The sequence below is a fragment of the Lonchura striata genome, chromosome 3 (assembly GCF_050655825.1).
Source record: "Lonchura striata isolate lonStrDom1 chromosome 3, ASM5065582v1, whole genome shotgun sequence".
NCBI lineage: Eukaryota > Metazoa > Chordata > Aves > Passeriformes > Estrildidae > Lonchura > Lonchura striata.
Genome location: NC_140705.1, coordinates 73,565,702 through 73,583,952, shown reverse-complemented (window position 1 = coordinate 73,583,952; position 18,251 = coordinate 73,565,702). Strand labels below are relative to the sequence as shown.

The window sequence follows — 18,251 nt, the reverse complement described above, 5'->3', positions numbered from 1 at the left end:
TTTGTCATGAGAGCATTGTGGCAGGCCAAACTGCATAGATGGAGGGGCTTCAGAGCAATACTTGGCAGAAAAAAAATCAGTGTATTGGAGACTTACAACTGTTCAGTTCAGTATAATAGGACTGAGTCCAAAAGAAAAAGGGGGTGCATTAATGATTTTGGAATTGGAAGGGGGGGGTCTGATTTCAGCTCATTTAATTTGTCAGGATTTCTGATTCTTTAATGGCAAGCTTTTCAGAATGGCAGATATAGCTTTTAAATGCATTTAAAAGCATTAAAATGCAGTGGAATGGAAGCACATTTTCTGAAGGGTACAATTTCTGCCAAAAGCAGAGAGAAGAAGCTATGTCATTTTTAACAGATGATAGCTTTCTAAAGCTACCAAATTATCTTTGCAGCTACAAAAGTAACTCTATTCTCTTCCCTTCAGGGATTTGAAATATTAAGAGCCAGTTTAGTTGTCTTTTATTCCCCTGATTCTGTCTTTTCTAGCTTTTGTACTTTCCTTATTACTCTGCATGTCTCTGAGCACACTTTTTTCTGTACCATTTTCCCAGCTACTGAGTGCAAAACTTTGTAAGAAATCCCTAAAACTTTTATCCTGGGTAAACTAAATTACAGATTTAAGAGCAAAACAAAACCATATCTCAAGAGTTCTTTATCTTTACCAGAAGCATTTCAGGACAGTGTCCAAAATTCATAATGCAATTAAGATACTGTCTTCCGGCATTGGTGCAGTTGAGACTAATCCTCTTCAATGCTTTGACTCAATGATCAATATTTCTAATGGCTATCTTTATTGAAAACTTGGGGCTCCTTCTATCTGGACATGGATTCCTATCAGACAGTTTAAAGCCTTGGATTAACCTTCAAGCAATCAAAGCATTAACTCTTTTTGATTGTGAAAAGCTAACTTCCCCAGACATGAGTAAGTATATGGCTCTTGGAAGAGAGAAAAGTTTGGGCAAGGTTCACAATCAGTAACAAGCTGCAGTGATCGTAACTCCAGGAGAGCCTTGCTCCCCATTCACATACTGCCTTTGGCCTGGCCAGACTGAAGCTGTTTGCATGTTCTTGTTTTGGTCTGAAACAAAAAGACATGAAGAGACCAACTGTGGAGAGCAAGAGCTTGTAGGAAATTGCATGTTTTAATTTCCTGTACCAGTATTCTGCAATTCAAAATGTTGATTGTTTATGTGCCTACATTTTCAAACGTAAATTAAATACATCAGTTGTGCCTGGAACTAGCTGACACAACTGAGACGTACCATTTATTTTCCTTAAATAAACCAAGCTTATTTTCCTCATTTTTTCTTTAAGTTTTTATATGGTCCTATATTGTATATTGTAAAAAAATGACATGATAAATGGATGCCTCTCCAGGGTGTTCCACTGCAAAGAATGCATCTGCCATTTGGTCATGAAAGAAGAAACAGCTTTTTGTTTCTTCACAAGCCAGATGCAAAAACATTGGATATTGAAACTGCAAATAGAGTAGGGACAAATGGTAGATATTTAGAGGTTGTGCTTTTCTCCTTTGAGGGAAGATTTTTTATTAAATTCTGAAATTTAAACTGAACATAAAAGTCTTTGAAGTACAGACACTGAGGCTGTCATTAAGTGAATCTCATTAGAGTTAAGGAGAGATTCCCTGCAATGCAAGCCCTTGGAATAACATTTTACCACTTCAGTCTGAAGCACAGACCTGTTTACATAAGCGAGTTGATCAGAAATAGTTTCTGGCCAAACAAATGTTCAAGAAGATTAATGGTGAACACATGTTGTATTTTGTTATCTAAAACAACACCCAAATTCTCAACTGAAATCTAGGTTATGTGATGACATAGAGTGTTGGTTAAGGGTATTTCCTGCTTTTGGAGTGTTAACTCTGTCCATTTTTATTGCCTTTTGGAGAATGCAGTTGGGCTCTTTGTAGAAGAATTTCACTCAATTACTATGGAAGGGATGAATTTTCTTTCCTGCTGTAGGGTAAAGACGTGTAGGCCTGAGAGGTGCCCCAAGTATGTACGTAGAGATCACAGAATTCTTTTATCCACAAGGACAACAATGAGATTACTAGCAAAAGCAGCTCCTCCCTCAATTCAAGCTATTCTATAGTGTTAGGATACCAGCGGAGCTTATGGCACAGCAAGAGGTTTGGTATTACCCTGGTTCACCAGAAATCACAGTTATGTGCTGCTGGTTCTAGGCGGTTGACTCCATTCTGCTTAATTGGTCTACAGCCTGGAGGCCTTATTAGAGCTCCCAGTGTTACTGAATAATTAAATAGAACTGATGTAGAAACAGTCCATGATGTACAACAGACCAGGCATATTTACCTTGGTATTAAAGAGAAACTCAAGCCATTAAATCAATGAAGCTAAAGGAAGTTGAAACTAGCCATTAATATGGAACTGGACATCAGATGGATATCCTGGTAGACAACAAGTTGAACATATAGAGATGTGCTTTTGCAGCAAAGGTGGCTGCTGCTGCTGTGTAAGGGAAGGGCATGGCCAGTAACTTAAAGGAGGTGGTTCCTCACTCAGCCTGGTGAGGCCACCTGGAGTGCTGGGCCCAGTGCTGGGCTCCTCACTACAGGAGGGATGTGAGCATGTGAGTATACCTCAGCCAGTCCAGGGAAGCAGCACAAAAATCACAAATGGATTGGAGCATCTGACATAGTAGGAAAGGCTGAGGGCTGGGATTGTTTGACTTTGGTAAGAGTAGGAGTAGAGGGAATTCTTAATAGCATGGATGGAGACCTGATATAGTGGGTGTAAAGAAAATAGAGCCAGACTCTTCTCAGTGGTATCCAGTGGAAGGACAAGAGGCAATGAGCACAAACTGAAATGCAAGAGATTTTGTTTGAACACCAGAAAGCTATTTTTTTTTTAACTGAAAAATGATTCAGGATTTTCATAGGTTGCCCTGTGAGGTTGTGAGTCTCTGTCCTTGAAGATATTCAAACCCAGTTGAGTATTGTCCTGAGCAACCTGTTGCAGTTGAGCCTGCTTTGACCAGGGGGGTTAGATTACATAAACTCTAGAGATTTCTTTTCATCCTAACCATTCTGTAATTCTGCAATTACAGACTTAGCCATGCAAGTGAGTGTGATACACTGGGGATTCATTGTCCACGTCTCAGCTGCACTCAATACAGACAGCTGAGCATTCCAACTCCTATGCGAGTGAATATCACCTACAAATTTACTCCTCAGTGTGTCTCTGGCAGCTGCTTTCTACCTTACAGTTCTGTGTCCTATCTGTCAGAAGGAGAATCATGAAAATGCAAAAGCAAGAGCTAGAAGAGTGCTGGAACTCAAAATGTCTCTCAGACATTTTTAGAGGTTCCAGGCCTTGGTCAGGAGTATTTTAGACCTTGGCAGGCAGCTGGAAACAGCTGTGATTTTGAGTTTGAGCCATGGAATGAGTTACCAACTTTGAAGGTGGAACAAGCAGTCACAAAGGGTTAGATAGTACAGTAAAAGTAGTTACAAAACAGAGGGAAAATTTTTTTAGTATTGTACAGGGGGGTTTTAGCACCTGTACAAGGGGGTTTTTATTTTGCACATGGTTCTAAGTTCCAAGAAGTTCTAAGATGGAGGAAAGTGGGCTGATCCTGTTCTTCTTCCTTCTTCTTCCTTGCCTCCATGTTCTTGGTGATGTTGGCACTCACAGATTGGTTTAGAGTAGAAAAGCACTTTGTAATATAGGTAGTAGGTATTGGGGGAAAAGTATAAACATGTAATACATAATGTATCATATAAAAGATAGCAGCAGCCCTGGGCTGGGGGAGAGAAGAAGAAGACAGCAGACAGAGAGGATGTCAGGGTGTGTGTGTCTCTCTGCCTGGGCTGCTGACCAAACAGCCGCAACCCGAGAAGACAATCTTTTAGATAACTCACAAGAAACTGCCTTGAGGCCGAACAACAAGAGGCTGCGGGGCTTTTCTTTGGAAGCACGGGTTGGAGGAGAGACTTTACCGGCACACGAGACCCCAGACCAAACCTGGGGTTCCCACAGAAGAGGTTCTAGGATATGTACCCACATAACACAGACTGCAGCAGATTGTCCTACCTGGCATAAGAATGACCAAATACATCATTGTTGCTGGATCTATGGACCAAAGTCACATTTTCAATTCAGCACGTCAAAAACTCTGCCTGCACTGGTTCTGTCCATGACTGCATTACCTATTTCAGGTTACAGAGCTGCCAGCATTAGTGTTGCCTTTCTATTATGTATTGTTTCTCTTCAATGAAAACTGAAGAAATACTAGCCTTTGGCCCACACCAGCAACTTCAAACAACCTTGTCACACACCAGTTGGTGGCCATCTCCCTTTTTTAGAGGGTAAACCAAAGTCAAAATATAATCCATGGCCTCCAGCTCATGGCTATGGGAGTTTCAAGGAGTGACAGCTGAATGTCACTCCCACAGGTTGCAGCTCTGTGCAAAAAAAGCCAACAGTGGGAATTGGGATGACAAAGGCTAAACCTGCTTTTGTCAGAGCAGCATAGGAAATGTATGGTATAGTGGAAAAAGAACCCAGGGGTGCCTGTTGCTGTATCTGATCTCCACTTTACATTTTGTTCAACAAGATGTCCATCCCTTGCCAACTAAGTTCTAAATGATTCATTTTGTTGCTGGATAGTCATATTTTGTGGGTAGCCACTAGTCAGTTTGAGTTATTCACTTCTACAAAATACTTCCTCTAGAAGGCACTGTAAATAGAATTAATTTTTAAATAGTTTGAGTTTTTTGAAAGCCATGAGCAATGGTTATTAATATTGGCACAGAACAAGTCACATACTGATGATTCAAGGGATAGAAACTGGAACATTTTGGACAGAACGGATGTTTTTATATTCACTTGCCTTATATCCAGACACTCTGGTGGTATAAGTGTTAATTATACCCAAGACAGCAAAGTGAGGAAGTCAGGTTCTAATACGTGTGGTAAAATAAATCTTTAGATGAAGCAAACCTTGTATATTCAAATAATTTCGTTTCCATTTCTCAGTTACAACATGCAATTTTGTCATGCATCTCTTCTGCATGACAGAGGAGGAGGAAGGAGTTTGTCTCATTGAAGGCAGTGGAAAGTGTGCTTGATATAGCATGCACAAATATGGACATGAAGTTGTGAGGCTGCACTGCTCACTGCCCTTACAGATGCAAAGAAGCATGCACTCAGATTCCCGAACAACCTACAGTGATGTTTTCACTTGAAATTTTTTTGCATTGAAGCTCATTCTTGTGATAAAAAATGGTCACTCCCCAGCCAGTTAGCTAAACAAGCCAAGAAAACTGGCCACTTGGTGATTGCAGCCTAGTTACTGCGAGCACAACTGCGCATTGTTCCGCTTCCCTAAAAAAATAAATTAAAAAATCTCCAAGGCTTGCCACTGTTTGGAAAGAATCTATAATTTTTTTGCACATATCTAGACTGGTTTACTGCTTTTCAGTGTGACTTCTTGTTATGGTATCAGCCAGCTGGTAACAGCCAGTATGTACTTTTTGACTGCTGCTGACCAAGGCAGACTCTGAGAAATCTTCAAAAGCCAAAGAATTTGCCAGTAACTGAGTCACTTTAAGCAGCCTACCATGAATTTGTAGCATGCCATACAATCAATTTTTGAGTCACCATCTGAAAACAGCCTTGATGAATAAGTACTTGACAAGAAAATGGATCTGAAATTTCCAGCTGGTCTTATGCCAGGATTCTGCCATGCTCCCTTTGTCTCCAAAGTCAAGACACTTGAAGGGATCTCAGTATAAATGACTATTAAATATATCCTAATATCGCGTTCAATAAGGGGCTGCACAAGGGCTTTGACAATGCCACCTTCTGTGGAGACACACAGAATCTGATGCAACAAGACACACAAACACACACACACACAGACACACACACACACACACACACACACACACACACACACACACACACATTGCCAGGGACTGCATAGAAATGAGGAATTGCTTGGGTGTCCGGAGCCATGAGGGTAATACCCACCTCTCTCTTGTTGCAGTCTGACCAAGGACAACATGCCTAAAACACTCGCAGATCTTAAGGGAAAGAGAAATTATTGGTGTTTAATTCACCACTAGGTGTCACGACGTCTTCATTTTTAACCAGACTACTGAGTTTTTCTATGCCTACCAGAAAGAAAAAAGCTTAAGATGAAGGCAGGAAGCCAGTGTATTAGCCAGATACCTAGGCCCGCTCCAATCTAAATTCTTTTAGTAAAGTCAGGTTAGTAGATAGCACATTCAAAAGAAATAAAAATAGAGAAATCAGCCCCATCCCTTTTGCAGATTACTTCTATAATTACTTCTATACTTCACTACACCATAGTGAAACACCAAGAATGTTATGAATACAGATGATTGTAAAGTTCAGCATGCTTAATACATCACGGGATTCCTTTTTATATTTGTTTGTATTACCCTGCCAGGAATGAGCCCCAGATGCAGTAGAATGACAGGTAGATGAAAGTGAAAAAGGTTTTCCCACACTTACAATATGATTCTTAGAAGAGCTGATTATTTGAAAGTCCATCTGTGTTGTTACTGACAAATACTGTAATTTTTTGTGGCTTTGTTGACCAATAAATATACAGACACAAATCTATGTACATATTTTAATATACATTCATGGGAAAAACATGGGTCAGGAAGAGTTAATGCAACTACCCCTCCCATTGCCACGTACATTTCCTATGCTGCCATGCTCTCCAGGGATGTTTCACCACTTCCTGATCTGCTGGCTTTTCTATTGAAAAAGCTAGTTTCATGTTCTCCATTGAGCTGAGACTTTTATCTCCTTCCTTGCAAGTAGACAAATTCTCTTCAGGGTAAGGTTGGAACATATTGGATTTTCAAGTGTGTGTACTTGAGGCAGCCAGGAAAGGGGTGAGGAGCTCTCTCTCTCTCTCTCTCTCCCTCTCTCTCCACAGTTTCCACAATACCCTTCTAAACGGGATAAAAAAGAGTTGTGGCCTTGTCAGGAGAAGGACAAACAAATGGTTCATGAGTGCTTTGCCCCTTCTCTCTACATATTACATATCACATTTAATGCACAAGGGTCTGGGGTAGACATGAACCCACCAGCCCAGGAAGAGGCAGGAGACCTGATCCATCAGCCTAGATGCTTCTGGGCACTTTTAGGAATTTGGCAAGAAGAGTGGACTGAAGCAGCTGCCCAGTATGGGCAGATGTTTTTTCCTCTGACCCCTTGTAGAGTACACATTTACTGGATGATGTACAGCTTGTTCTCCGAGCCAAAGGAAAAGTCCAAACATTGCTGGCTGCAGTCAGATTTTTTTTGACCTCTTAAGTAGCTTAACATGGTACTGGCCTTCTTTCCCATTTTAGGTCTTTCCCTTCCTAAACAGCAGAAGGGATTTAATGATACAGCTTCTCAGGTACCTACATAATGCCCTGAGCTGGATTTGTGATAATTGTCTTTATATTTTGTTCACTTTTTGAGACATCCTAGAGAAACAGGAAAATACAGAAGGGAACCTCACAAGTGACTTTTTCTCTTCTAGGTGCAAAGGGTGTTTTTATTGCAATGTGCTATGAGTTTCCATCTTCCTGTTCTTTAAGTTAGGAAATTGAGAATCAGCATTTGCACGAGAATTTAAGACTTTACAGTTTCCTGCATCCTTCAAAGTAAAGTCGCTGGGTGGTCTTGGCACTGAGCTCTCATATGGAGCCAGTAAAGGTGACTTTTAGAAGTGCAGAAACCAAGAGATCTGATTCACATTAAAAATATGTAATTAATCTACTCCATAAATTAAGATTGATTCATATTCCATATTTTGTGTGGAAGCAACACGAAAGACTTCACCACTTAGGATTCAGTGGGCATTTTGGATATTTGTTTAAAAGGGAGGCTGTTCCACTTTTTACTTTTCTTTTCATAGTTGTCTCTTAATTTAATAACATTGCCTTAATATTTCCTTTGCTATTACAGAAATTCATATAAAATTTTCTTACTATTTTTCCAGTTCATTTGCCTTGGGCTTTTGACAATATCTTCTGTCTGTCTGCTTCACTTTTGTAAAATTGGAAAGTGTTATAGTAAAATCACAGAAAAGCAGGGGAATTCAACAGCAGGTGCTGGGACTAAGAATATTTTCCACCCATTCTCTAAATTAATGGAGTGTATTTCAAACTGCCATAGTCTTTAATCTATAGATTTAGTTCATTAATCACCATTCTTAACAAATACAGGGCAAACTGAATGTCATTATTAATTAATTAATTTATTTATTGCACCTGATAGGAAATGGGAATATAATGCCTCAATTTATTTTCTGACCCCTCATTTTCAGGTCCTGAAACAAAGCCCATGCCTCCTAGACTGAAGAACCTGCCATTTCTGCTCTTTTTCCCGTTTCCCGGAATAGGAAGAAGTTTCCCATCCACATCTGTCTGTGAGTGACACTCACTTGCGAGATGTTTCCCTCTCCTGCACCAAGGGCAAAGGTCTGGTGGCTTGTTGGGCTTTGAAAGTTGTGGGCAGTTCCTTTTAATATGTCCTTGTGCCCCACACCCAAAGCACCGTCTCTCTGCATTAGGGTTGCTCTTTGTATAATTTGCAAGAGCTTCCCTAATACGTTTTTCAATTTGATCCCCCAAGTGTTCCTCCATGATGGAAGCAACATGTTGTGGTGTCCCCACCTTGCTGCACGCCTCGATCATGTCTGCCAAAGTGGCCTGGTGCGGCATCATGCTGATGATCCGTCTGCACTCCGGATTGCCATTGGAGAACACGAGGCTTTTGATCAGGTGTGGTTTTGCTCCCTCCTCGCTCACCTGCCGCTCCACCACCTGAGAAAGACGATCCACGAATGAAGAAAACGGCTCTGCAGGACCTTGTTTGATCTCGGTGTAGATTGTGTCCTGGACCCCCGCTGGAGCAATTTGAAGAATCGCCCTCCGTGCTGCCTCTTTGATGTCGCTGAGCACGTGACGCGGGAGCCTCACCGCTTGTTGAGTTGGATCGTCCTCAGGAGGATCACCAGCAAGCTGCGCCATGGTGAGGTTCGCATTCGGCCCGCCCTGGTATCTGGCTCTCAGCTCCTCCAGGGATCTCCTCCATGCCTTCTGCCACACGAGAGCTTGGGTGTCTGTAAGAACTGATGTCGCAAGATATTTAAGATCATACGGTGTTAAATCATACATTCCAAAAATACTTTTTAACATTTGCTTGAAATATGGTGATGACAACCCATTGTCCCGAATGGCCTTAGCTAAATCTTTGATTGCTCCACGGTCCAGGCGTTCCCATCTCGGGTTTTGGCCCTGAGCGTCATAGTTCACTGGCATCATTATATTTCCCGAGCCCTGCAATAAACCTTTCTCTTTCTCCAACTCTGCTCGAATGTCCTGCCAGTCCACTTTTGCGCTCTGCAAAGCTGTAAATTCAGTGGGTACTTGCCTGTAGAGTGGAGTCATCTGTTGTGGCTGCAGTTCTGGTGCAGCAGCACTCACCGATACCAATGGCGTCTGCAGCATCTGCGAAGATGAAGGCTGGAAGCCTCTGGAGAAAAGTGAAGCATCTGCTGTGGAGGAGAACACACGACTGCCTTGCATTATTTGGAAAATTTTTGGAAGATGAACCAACAGTTCTGGCTGTGACTCCAAGGCTGTGCTTAAATATCGTAAAAGAAATTCAACAACCCCCTTTGATATTAAAATTGACTCTCCCTGCCCCGAAAGTTTGGCAGACCTTGATTTTGGAATTGTCCAAGCTGGGACACCCTCCGAAGCGGTGATGCGTATCGTTTCCTCCCGTTGCTGCGCCTCAGCAGAAGTGTCCTGAGTCCCGCACTGTTCCGGTGTCAGTGGAGGTTCCTGCTGCCGTGCAGATGTGACTTTTTTCACCCTGGATTTTTTTCTTATAAGAAACTGGAAAAAAGTCCTGCAATGTTACAGTCCCACCACTGGGTGGCGCAGTGCCTCGACCGGACAAGTTCTGCGAAGCCTGTTGCAATGTTGTGGTTCCGCCGCTAGATGGCGCTGCCGCCTGACCAGCTGAGGTCGGAACCGCACTCTGCTCTTCAATCTGCACTTCTGACAAACATTTTAACACCTCTTCTGTCAACTGATTTACATTTGCAAATCCCGCACTAATTCCCGATAAACCTTTGAGCATTTCTCCTAACAACTGATTCACGTTTGCAATCCCTGCAGTTGATGAAACTGACTCTTGTTGTAACAACTGTTCTAATTCGGTCATGTCAGAAGCAGACAGGGATTGGCCGTGGGCTTGGGCCGTCTGTTGCCATGGGAACGATGATGGAACCGTGCCCTGAGGAATGTTTACCTCCTGGCCACGCCCCATCCCTGCCTGCGTCATCTCAGGGGAGTGAACGCTCCTGCTCCGACCCTGGCTATGCTTTGGCCTCGCTCCGCCCCGCACCGCCTCCGAATCAGAGCCACTGCCGTCCCCCCCAAGGCTGACGCAGTCACCTTCCTGTTCCCATTCCAACCCTGATGTTTCCGTCTCACTTTGCCCGTCTCCTGGCTCCATGCCAGCACCCACAGCCTGCGCGCGCCGCCTCCGCCCCCTGTGTGCCCGTCCCGCGCGTTCGAAATGTGTGAGAAATCCCCTCCACCCGTGGCTGTCGGGTTTTGCTCGACCTTCGCGCGCATGCCCGCCGCCTGAGCTGCAGCGAGGAACGCCTCCCGCTGTCCCTCTGCCGCTTCCTCAGCAGCCCTGGCTGCCGCGGTCAGGGAGCTAAGTTCCCACGCCCTTTGGGCGGCCGCTTCTGCGGCCTCACGGATTCTCGACATTGAACGCGTCACCGGGCGCTCCGAGCGTACCACCGTCGCACTCGCACCCCCCGCTTTCGCCCCGATCCGTCCCGCCCCCGCCGCTCTCGCCGGCCGCGCCTTCTGCGCGGGCTGTTTTGAACTCCCAGCCTGCGCAGATGTGGAGGCGCTTTCCTCTCCCTCCTCCCCCTGCTCTGCACTCACGTTCGCACCTTCCCCCACCGGAGCTGCTGCCGCCGCCGCCGCCCCCCCCCCACCGTGGGTTTGGACTTGGGCAATGCCTTCCTCCCACTGAGGGTCGCGGCTGTGCCTGGCTCGCCCGCCTCCGTCTGGGGAATTTCTGCGTCGGAGGAGCTTAGGGACTCTTGGGAAACTGAGGAACAGTGAGAACCCGGGGACACGGGACGCGATGGGGTATCATCTCCCTGATTTTCCACAGAAAGCAATCCTGCCTTTCCTGTGTCTGTGGTGAGAGGATCTGTCCCAAGCTGCTGGCCGGACTGTCCCCCCTCCTGTTTGTCACCAGGAGCCGTAGCTGCCTGGCTTGAGCTGCCGCGTTGTGAGAGTGACTCTAAAACTGTTCTTGCTGAAGATAAAAGTTTTGCGGCAAGCTTATTATTTTTTATAGCCTGATAATATAATTGCTTGTTAATTTCCTGCCAAAAATTTGGCTCATACAATAAATCTGGATCTGAGTGTGGGAAGTTACACCGCACCCATAATAATAAATCTTTCAACTCCTTTTGAGCAATCTCTACCGGATGGGCAGAGATGATGCCCTGGAAAGCAGATACTATTTCTTTTTCCTCTTGGGAGAATTCCCCCCCCCATGTTCTTAATTTTGACCGTTCTCACCAAAAGCTGTGTCGGCTCGAGGTCAGTCCGGAGATGGCACTGATCACCGTCCAGCAGGTCACAGGTGAGAGATCCCAGGCGCGCTTCTGGGTCGTCTCCTCCCTGGAAAGTCCCCGAGACGAGTTGTTTCGGTGAAGGTCAGGTTCTTATCTCGAGCTGTCCGCTCCCTCTCGTCTTGGAATTTGCGGCGAGTGTGTGCTCTGCTCTTCTCTCTTTTTTTTTTTTTTTTTTCTCCGCTGATGCAGGTTGGAGGTTGTTTGATGTTTCTTTTTGGTCTTCTTGCTGGTGCCCACCCACAGGGACGCCAGTTGTGAGAACCCCGGGTTTGGCTGGGGTTCTCGTGTGGTGGTAGAGCTTCTCCTCCAACCCGTGTTCCCAAAGGAAAACTCCGCAGTCTCTTCTTGTTCGGTCTCAAGATGTTTTATTGCTAGTTATCTAACAGATTAAGTTCTCGGGCTGCGGCCCTTTGGTCAGCGGCCCAGGCAGAGAGGCACACACTCCTGACACCCTGACTGTCCGGTGTCTTCTTCTCCTCTCTCCCCGCCCAGGGCTGCTGCTATCTTTTATAAGATATATTACGTATAACATGTTTACAATTATTCCCCAATACCTATTACCTACGTTACCAAGTGTTTTTCTATTCTAAACCAATCTGTGAGTGCCAACATCACCAAGAACATGGAGGTAAGGAAGAAGAAAGAAGAAGGGTGGGTTCAGCCCACTTTCCTCCATCTTAGAACTTCTGACCCCCATGTACAAAGTAAAAACCCCCCTGTACATGCACTAAAACCCCCCTGTACACTACCAAAAGATATTTCCCTCTACTTTGTGACTACATTTACTATACTATCTAGCACTTTGTGACTGCTTGTTCCACCTTCAAAGTTGGTAATTCATTCCATGGTTCAAACTCGAAATCACAGCTAAATCCAGCTGCCTGCTGGGGTCCAGACTGCGTCTGACCACGGCCTGGAACCTCTAAAAATGTTTGAGAAACATTCTGAGTTCCCACAATTTCTATAGCTGTATGCTCCTTCTCTTCCAAATCTCTTCTAGCTATGTCTTCTCTTGTGCGGATGGGTTGTTTCTGGTTCAGTAAATACTTGTTGACTTGCATAAGGACAAATTATTTTGGAGCATTTTTGCCCTACAGGAAGTAATGCCTATCTAGTGAGAATAGAATGGAAACACCCTCAGGATATCCAGATGCTTTGCTTTAGCCAATTATATGTGAACATCAAGTGTCATCTGAACAAAAGAGGTACATAATTTTTTCAAGAATTTCACATAAACTAGATTACACACTGAGGAGGAAATGTTAGAAATTTCCTAATGTTCCTACAGAAACATTATTAACACTACCAATTGTTTTGATCTCCAATACAAAATCCTACCAATGCCAGTTTGCAAATTGTACTCAAACTGTAGTAGAAGGCTGTCATGGGAATTACCAGAGACCTCAGATTAAACTCTTGAACAGCAGATCTAGGAGTTGATGAATCTTGCCAAATCAGAAGCTCTTCTGAGCATATGCAGAAACTTGGGTTTGGTGCCCAGGAGATCCCTTCTTGTCAAGGCTAGAGGATGTGAGTGCTTAACAGAGTCAGTTTTCCACACCTGGACTTGGCATCTAAACTCTATTTAAATCCCACTTCAGAACTAAGAAAGGACATTATATACTTGGTCTGCACTCTTCTCTTTTTTGCTGTTGGAAAACAGGGAAACTGTTTCACAGTGCTCCTCGAGATATACTGCTAGTACCCGCTTTAGGAAAGGTAGGGATTGTTACCTGTGAGCAGAGATCACACATCAGTGAAGGAAGGGGAGCTGTTCTAGGGACTATGAAGTACTTGTACACTGTGACAAAGGGGACAATGACAAGGACCTCAGACTTACATGGATCTGCTCTTATCTTCTTCTCACACATAACAACCTGAACTTGAGGAGTTGAACTTGAAGAGGAGTAGAAAAACACCTAGAGGGCAAATAGAAGGTTTCCTTGTATCCTTAAAGATAGACCAGTGATGATTCTGAATGAGAATTTTGACTGCTTAGGAGCAAATTTGCTTTAAAGTAGGAGGTACACAAACATAGAAAGACCATTTTATAGACAGAAGTCCTTGAAAAGCTATACCTTAAAACAACAGACTGTAGGAGATGAGAAGCTGTAGTATTTTCATTAGACACAGAGGGATCTGAAATACTGTGAGATCAAATGACAAAGAGAGAAACATAAGAACATGGCATGGATAAACTGAGTGGAACAGCAGTCCCTGGAGACTTTGAGTAGGCAGCTGGACTGCTCTTATCTGGCAAACTTATTCAAGTGCTGATTGGAGATGTGTGCATCTCTTCATGAGATGCCTGCAAACTAGGACATCACTCTGGCTTGTAGAAATTTAATGAACAATATTCTCTTGTTGTTGTGTAATGGTTTTTGGCAGATGAACCAACATATAACCCATGGATATGGTTAATTACAATGACTCTGAAAAAATGAAAACTAGTCAGGATTGAATTGCTAGAACACTGCAATCTGTAACATGGTGAAATCAGAAAATGTCTTTAGGAAGCAAAAAAATGTTGCTAAGAGTTAACACCATCAGAAGGGATGTATTTCAGGGAGCTAAAATAAACCCACTGAAGTAGTTTGGTGACCCCAGCAGAAGGCAGTCGGGGCTATGTCTTGGTGGACCCACTTAACTGTGGAACATGTCACTCCATCAGCACAAGCATCTGTTTCAAAAGTGTATGTCATCAAAGAGGCTGCTGAGATGAAATTGCAACGATTAGCCAAACACATACGCCATAAAATATGCATTCAGAGCACAGAACTCAAACTGAAAAAAACCCCAAGTTGTCACTATTGCTCTATAATGTTCCTTAAATAGCAGCTGGGAAAATCAGTTGCATGCAAATCTTAATGAATGAAATCTAAACTTGCTATCTCCAAGTTTTTGAGTGAATGCCACTGATGGGTCATTTACCAATGATACTGTTCAGTTTATTGGCCTTTTTATTCCAGACTTGTGTGTATAAAGCAGTCATTTGTTGTTGGAGGGATGCCGCGGGAGACAAGACTCATGATATCATGATCATCAAGTCTCAGTTTATTGTAACAGATTACACAGTTTATATATGTTCGTTAATTAGCTCATACATATTGCAAAAGCCAAGCTCATGATTGGTTGCTATGTGACTTGTACTATTATCTTAAAAGTATCTTTGTGAATGATACTTGCCTGTCCAGCTGGCCTTGCAGTTTGAACAGCTTAGCACTTCTTTGTTCTTCTGTATCTATTTCTACATACCAAGCAGTTTCAATATCCTGCTTTCTGCACACCATCTTCTCTTCAGGGCCATGGGAACTTTGCAGCAGTCACGTAGCCCTCCCTATTTGGATTAATTTTACAGTATCATGTCCCTTGTTGTTCAACCATTCCTCTGTCAGGCTCTCTTCAATTTATGACAATGGCCTCATTTTCACAGCAAGTGTTCCCATATGCTTCTGCTGAAATGGTAGTTTTCAGAGTCTCTAAAACAAGCCTGGTTTTCTGAGTGGTTAAAGATGGTTTTTAGTTGTGTAACTTTCAGGCATCCCATATCAGAGAGTTTAGGCTAAGTGGAGAAAGTTAGAGAAGATCTCAGGCAGTTACTAAGTCCTGCCAAACCCCAGGGGACAGCTTATTCATCACATTTTATATACTGAAAACTTTGTGTCTTTGCTATCTGGGAGTCACACAGCCAGTCACAAATCTTGTCAGGAATGAACACTGCAAGCAGCACAAAAAACAATGTGGGGGTTTTCTGTTTGGTTGGTTTGGGTTTTTTTAAGTCTCCAATCAGCTGGACTAAACATCCTGGGCAGCCCTAATGGGGACTGGTCTCCCTGATAACCACAGAAACTGCTGATACTCAAGCAGAGCACTGAGAAATAACCTGCTGAATGATAAATTGCTGACCAATGCAATCACTGAGCAACTGGTTCTTAATTAATATTTTGCCAGTCAATGTTAATTGATCAAGTTTTAGTACTACTTCACTTTGGACAGTCTTTTCTTGCTTTGATTTTATCTTTTGGCTTTGTAGAGCTGTCTTGTCATATTAATGAAAAGCTATTCAGGGCATTCAGGTGGTATTCACATTATTTGAGATTTCTATGGTAAGTGGCATAAATTTCAACCTGCTTCTTTTGTCCTTAACCAGGAATTTTTCTTTGCACTTTATCTTCCTTCTTTTGTCAAGGAGGGCAAGACAGATGTGCTGGTACCTGAGTTTTAGAAACAGTCATTTGACTGGCCTGACTAAGATCAACCTGTCACAGGCTAATGGACATCCATTTGGGAGTAGGTAGTGAAGATGAGATTTACTGTTTTCAGACTTTTTTGGGTAGCATGTTTTTGCCAGGTTGTCAAAGTTTTTGCATGCTGAGCTTACTGTAAAGGGACTAACTCCTATATAGCCTGAGAGCAATCACATTTTTAAAGTAACATCTCTGATTTATTGGGCATACATGTAGAGATGTCACTTTGGAGCTGGTGTCACAGTTCTGGGATATGAGCTCCTATTACTGCCAATTTGCTTCTAATTGGATAAACACCTTACTTACCTTACCTTCTCACACTGTTCTGTCACAGTCTGTAATGGTGAGTGCCTATCCATGGATACTCCTGGGCTGAGCAATAACAGCTCCAATAGGCCACCAAAATCCTGTACACACTATCCCAAATTTAATGGAACACGAGCTGAAACCTGGCAAGCTCTGTTTGATGTATTTGACAGATATCATGTGTTCTGTCCCTTAAAATGCATTGAATTGTACAATTCAATATATGGCTCTGATGCCATTGGGGGAAGCCAAAGGGAAAGGAAGTTACTCTTTTCACAGGAACACAAAGACTTTGTGATTTCACTCCCTTATGAAAATGAGGTCAAAGAGATAGTGTCAGTGAAGAAAGTGCAGAAGCGGTCTTGAATCCACTGGGTGAGCACCCACTGACAGCGATGATTCAAATCCCAAACATTTCACTATTTTCAGCAGACTGGGGTTCCTATAATCCCCTGACAATACTGTAATGGATGAATGCCCAGTTTTAAAATCCAGAGAACAACAGTATACAAGAAATGGGATGTATGGGAAGTACTACATGCCTTCCTTACAATTTACCTGCACTATCTTTATGATGATTAGGCAACATTTCCCTGAGAGCCAACTGGGTTGTATGAGGTAAATAATGTATTGAGCAGGGTGTTTTGGTTTTTTTTTTTTGTTCACCAGACATTGGCAGCAATAATTGAATCTGACATGTTTTACTAGACATTAGTCTCTGGTTCTCTGGCTCTGGCTCACAAATGTGTCGCCAAGAAGCTTTGCCATTCCTTTATAACTAATATTATTCAGAGTTATAATTTATTGGAGCTTCTGTGCTCTTCTTGTCTTGACTAGAATGAAATAAAATCCAGAAATGTCCATTTCTGTTTATTACCAAGAAAAATATTGTAATGTAGAGAGGTAGAGAGGACAAAATACCTAGAAATAACAGGAGGAAGTTTTAGGAAATTAAATTTATTTGAATAGCTTACACAGGAGTCTTTTTGAAAAGGTCATTTTAAAAAGAGGGGTCTCATATGCTTGAAAGGGCAGGACAAAGTGATGTTAATAATAATGAAACAGATTTGATTTTTGAATCTGTGCTTGAATGTATTTTGTGAGCAGTTAATTCCATTGACGGAGTGTGTCCACAGATTGAAAGGTGAGGGTTTATTGGAAACCTGTGTTTCTACAAAAATTGGTTCAACACTGATTAAAAAAATTATCTATGTACCCTGTCCTTTACCTTTACTTTCTCAGTGGAAATAGATTTAAAATTGAAAAAACTTGTCTTTTATCTAGTTTGCTATTAGTGTACTACTCTCATTTTTCTTTTGGTGGTAACATTAAAAAAATTTGTCATACCTTCTTAATCAATATTCCTAGTTGTAGGACTGCTTCTGAGCTCACTCTCTGGTAATCAGGTGCATGATTCTAAAGCAGTTTTCAGTACAAGTTGTGCACATTGCTGTTCACATGATTCTGTCTATCCTTAATAAAACCTCCTTGTAGTCAATCTGGAATTGTTAACTTTTCCACATTGTGTAGAGGACTGACTAAAAGCATGGCACAAACAAGAGTTTTACTTCTATTTGTTCCAGGTCTTTTCAAGTATCATCAGAGACAATCACTAAAAGGCAGTTCTTTGAATCCAGGTTTGTCAGCATTTCAGTCAAAATGCTTTGATTATTGCAAACCCTTTGTCAGTCTCTCAATAAATGTTTTGAAGGCACACTCTTCAAAAAGCAAGAAGCTTTTTGCAAAGGGATGTGTATGTTTTTCTCCACATGTTCTCCAGTGCACTGCAGCCGGAAAAAAATACAGAGATTCAGGAAAAACATCAGAAAACATTTCAAAGCATCAAGTCATTTCAGCCTGGGATAAATGGCAAGTAAAAGCAGCAGAGTTTCTATGGCACATGTCTAGTATCAAGCTGGATTTTTTTTCCATCAGCCACAGCTAGAAGAATTACAGTACAGTGTAGTTCATCCTGTACATGATAATGGGTAGGCTA

General features: G+C 42.6%; 1 protein-coding gene across 2 annotated transcripts; it reads right to left on the bottom strand.

Annotated features, from left to right (window-relative positions):
- Positions 1-6,187: 6,187 nt before the first annotated feature.
- LOC146767943 (endogenous retrovirus group K member 6 Gag polyprotein-like) lies at positions 6,188-13,940 on the bottom strand. Of its 2 annotated transcripts, none has more exons than XM_085575461.1 (2): positions 9,001-13,940; positions 6,188-8,844 (listed from the first exon to the last, which is right to left on the bottom strand). In XM_085575461.1, the coding sequence occupies exons 1-2, from the start codon at positions 9,607-9,609 to the stop codon at positions 8,281-8,283; spliced, it is 1,173 nt and encodes a 390-aa protein (XP_085431587.1). In that variant the 5' UTR covers positions 9,610-13,940; the 3' UTR covers positions 6,188-8,280. The 2 variants fall into 2 exon arrangements, with proteins under 2 accessions (XP_085431587.1, XP_085431586.1); XM_085575460.1 differs by having other exon boundaries at positions 6,188-9,924; positions 11,647-13,937.
- Positions 13,941-18,251: the final 4,311 nt, after the last annotated feature.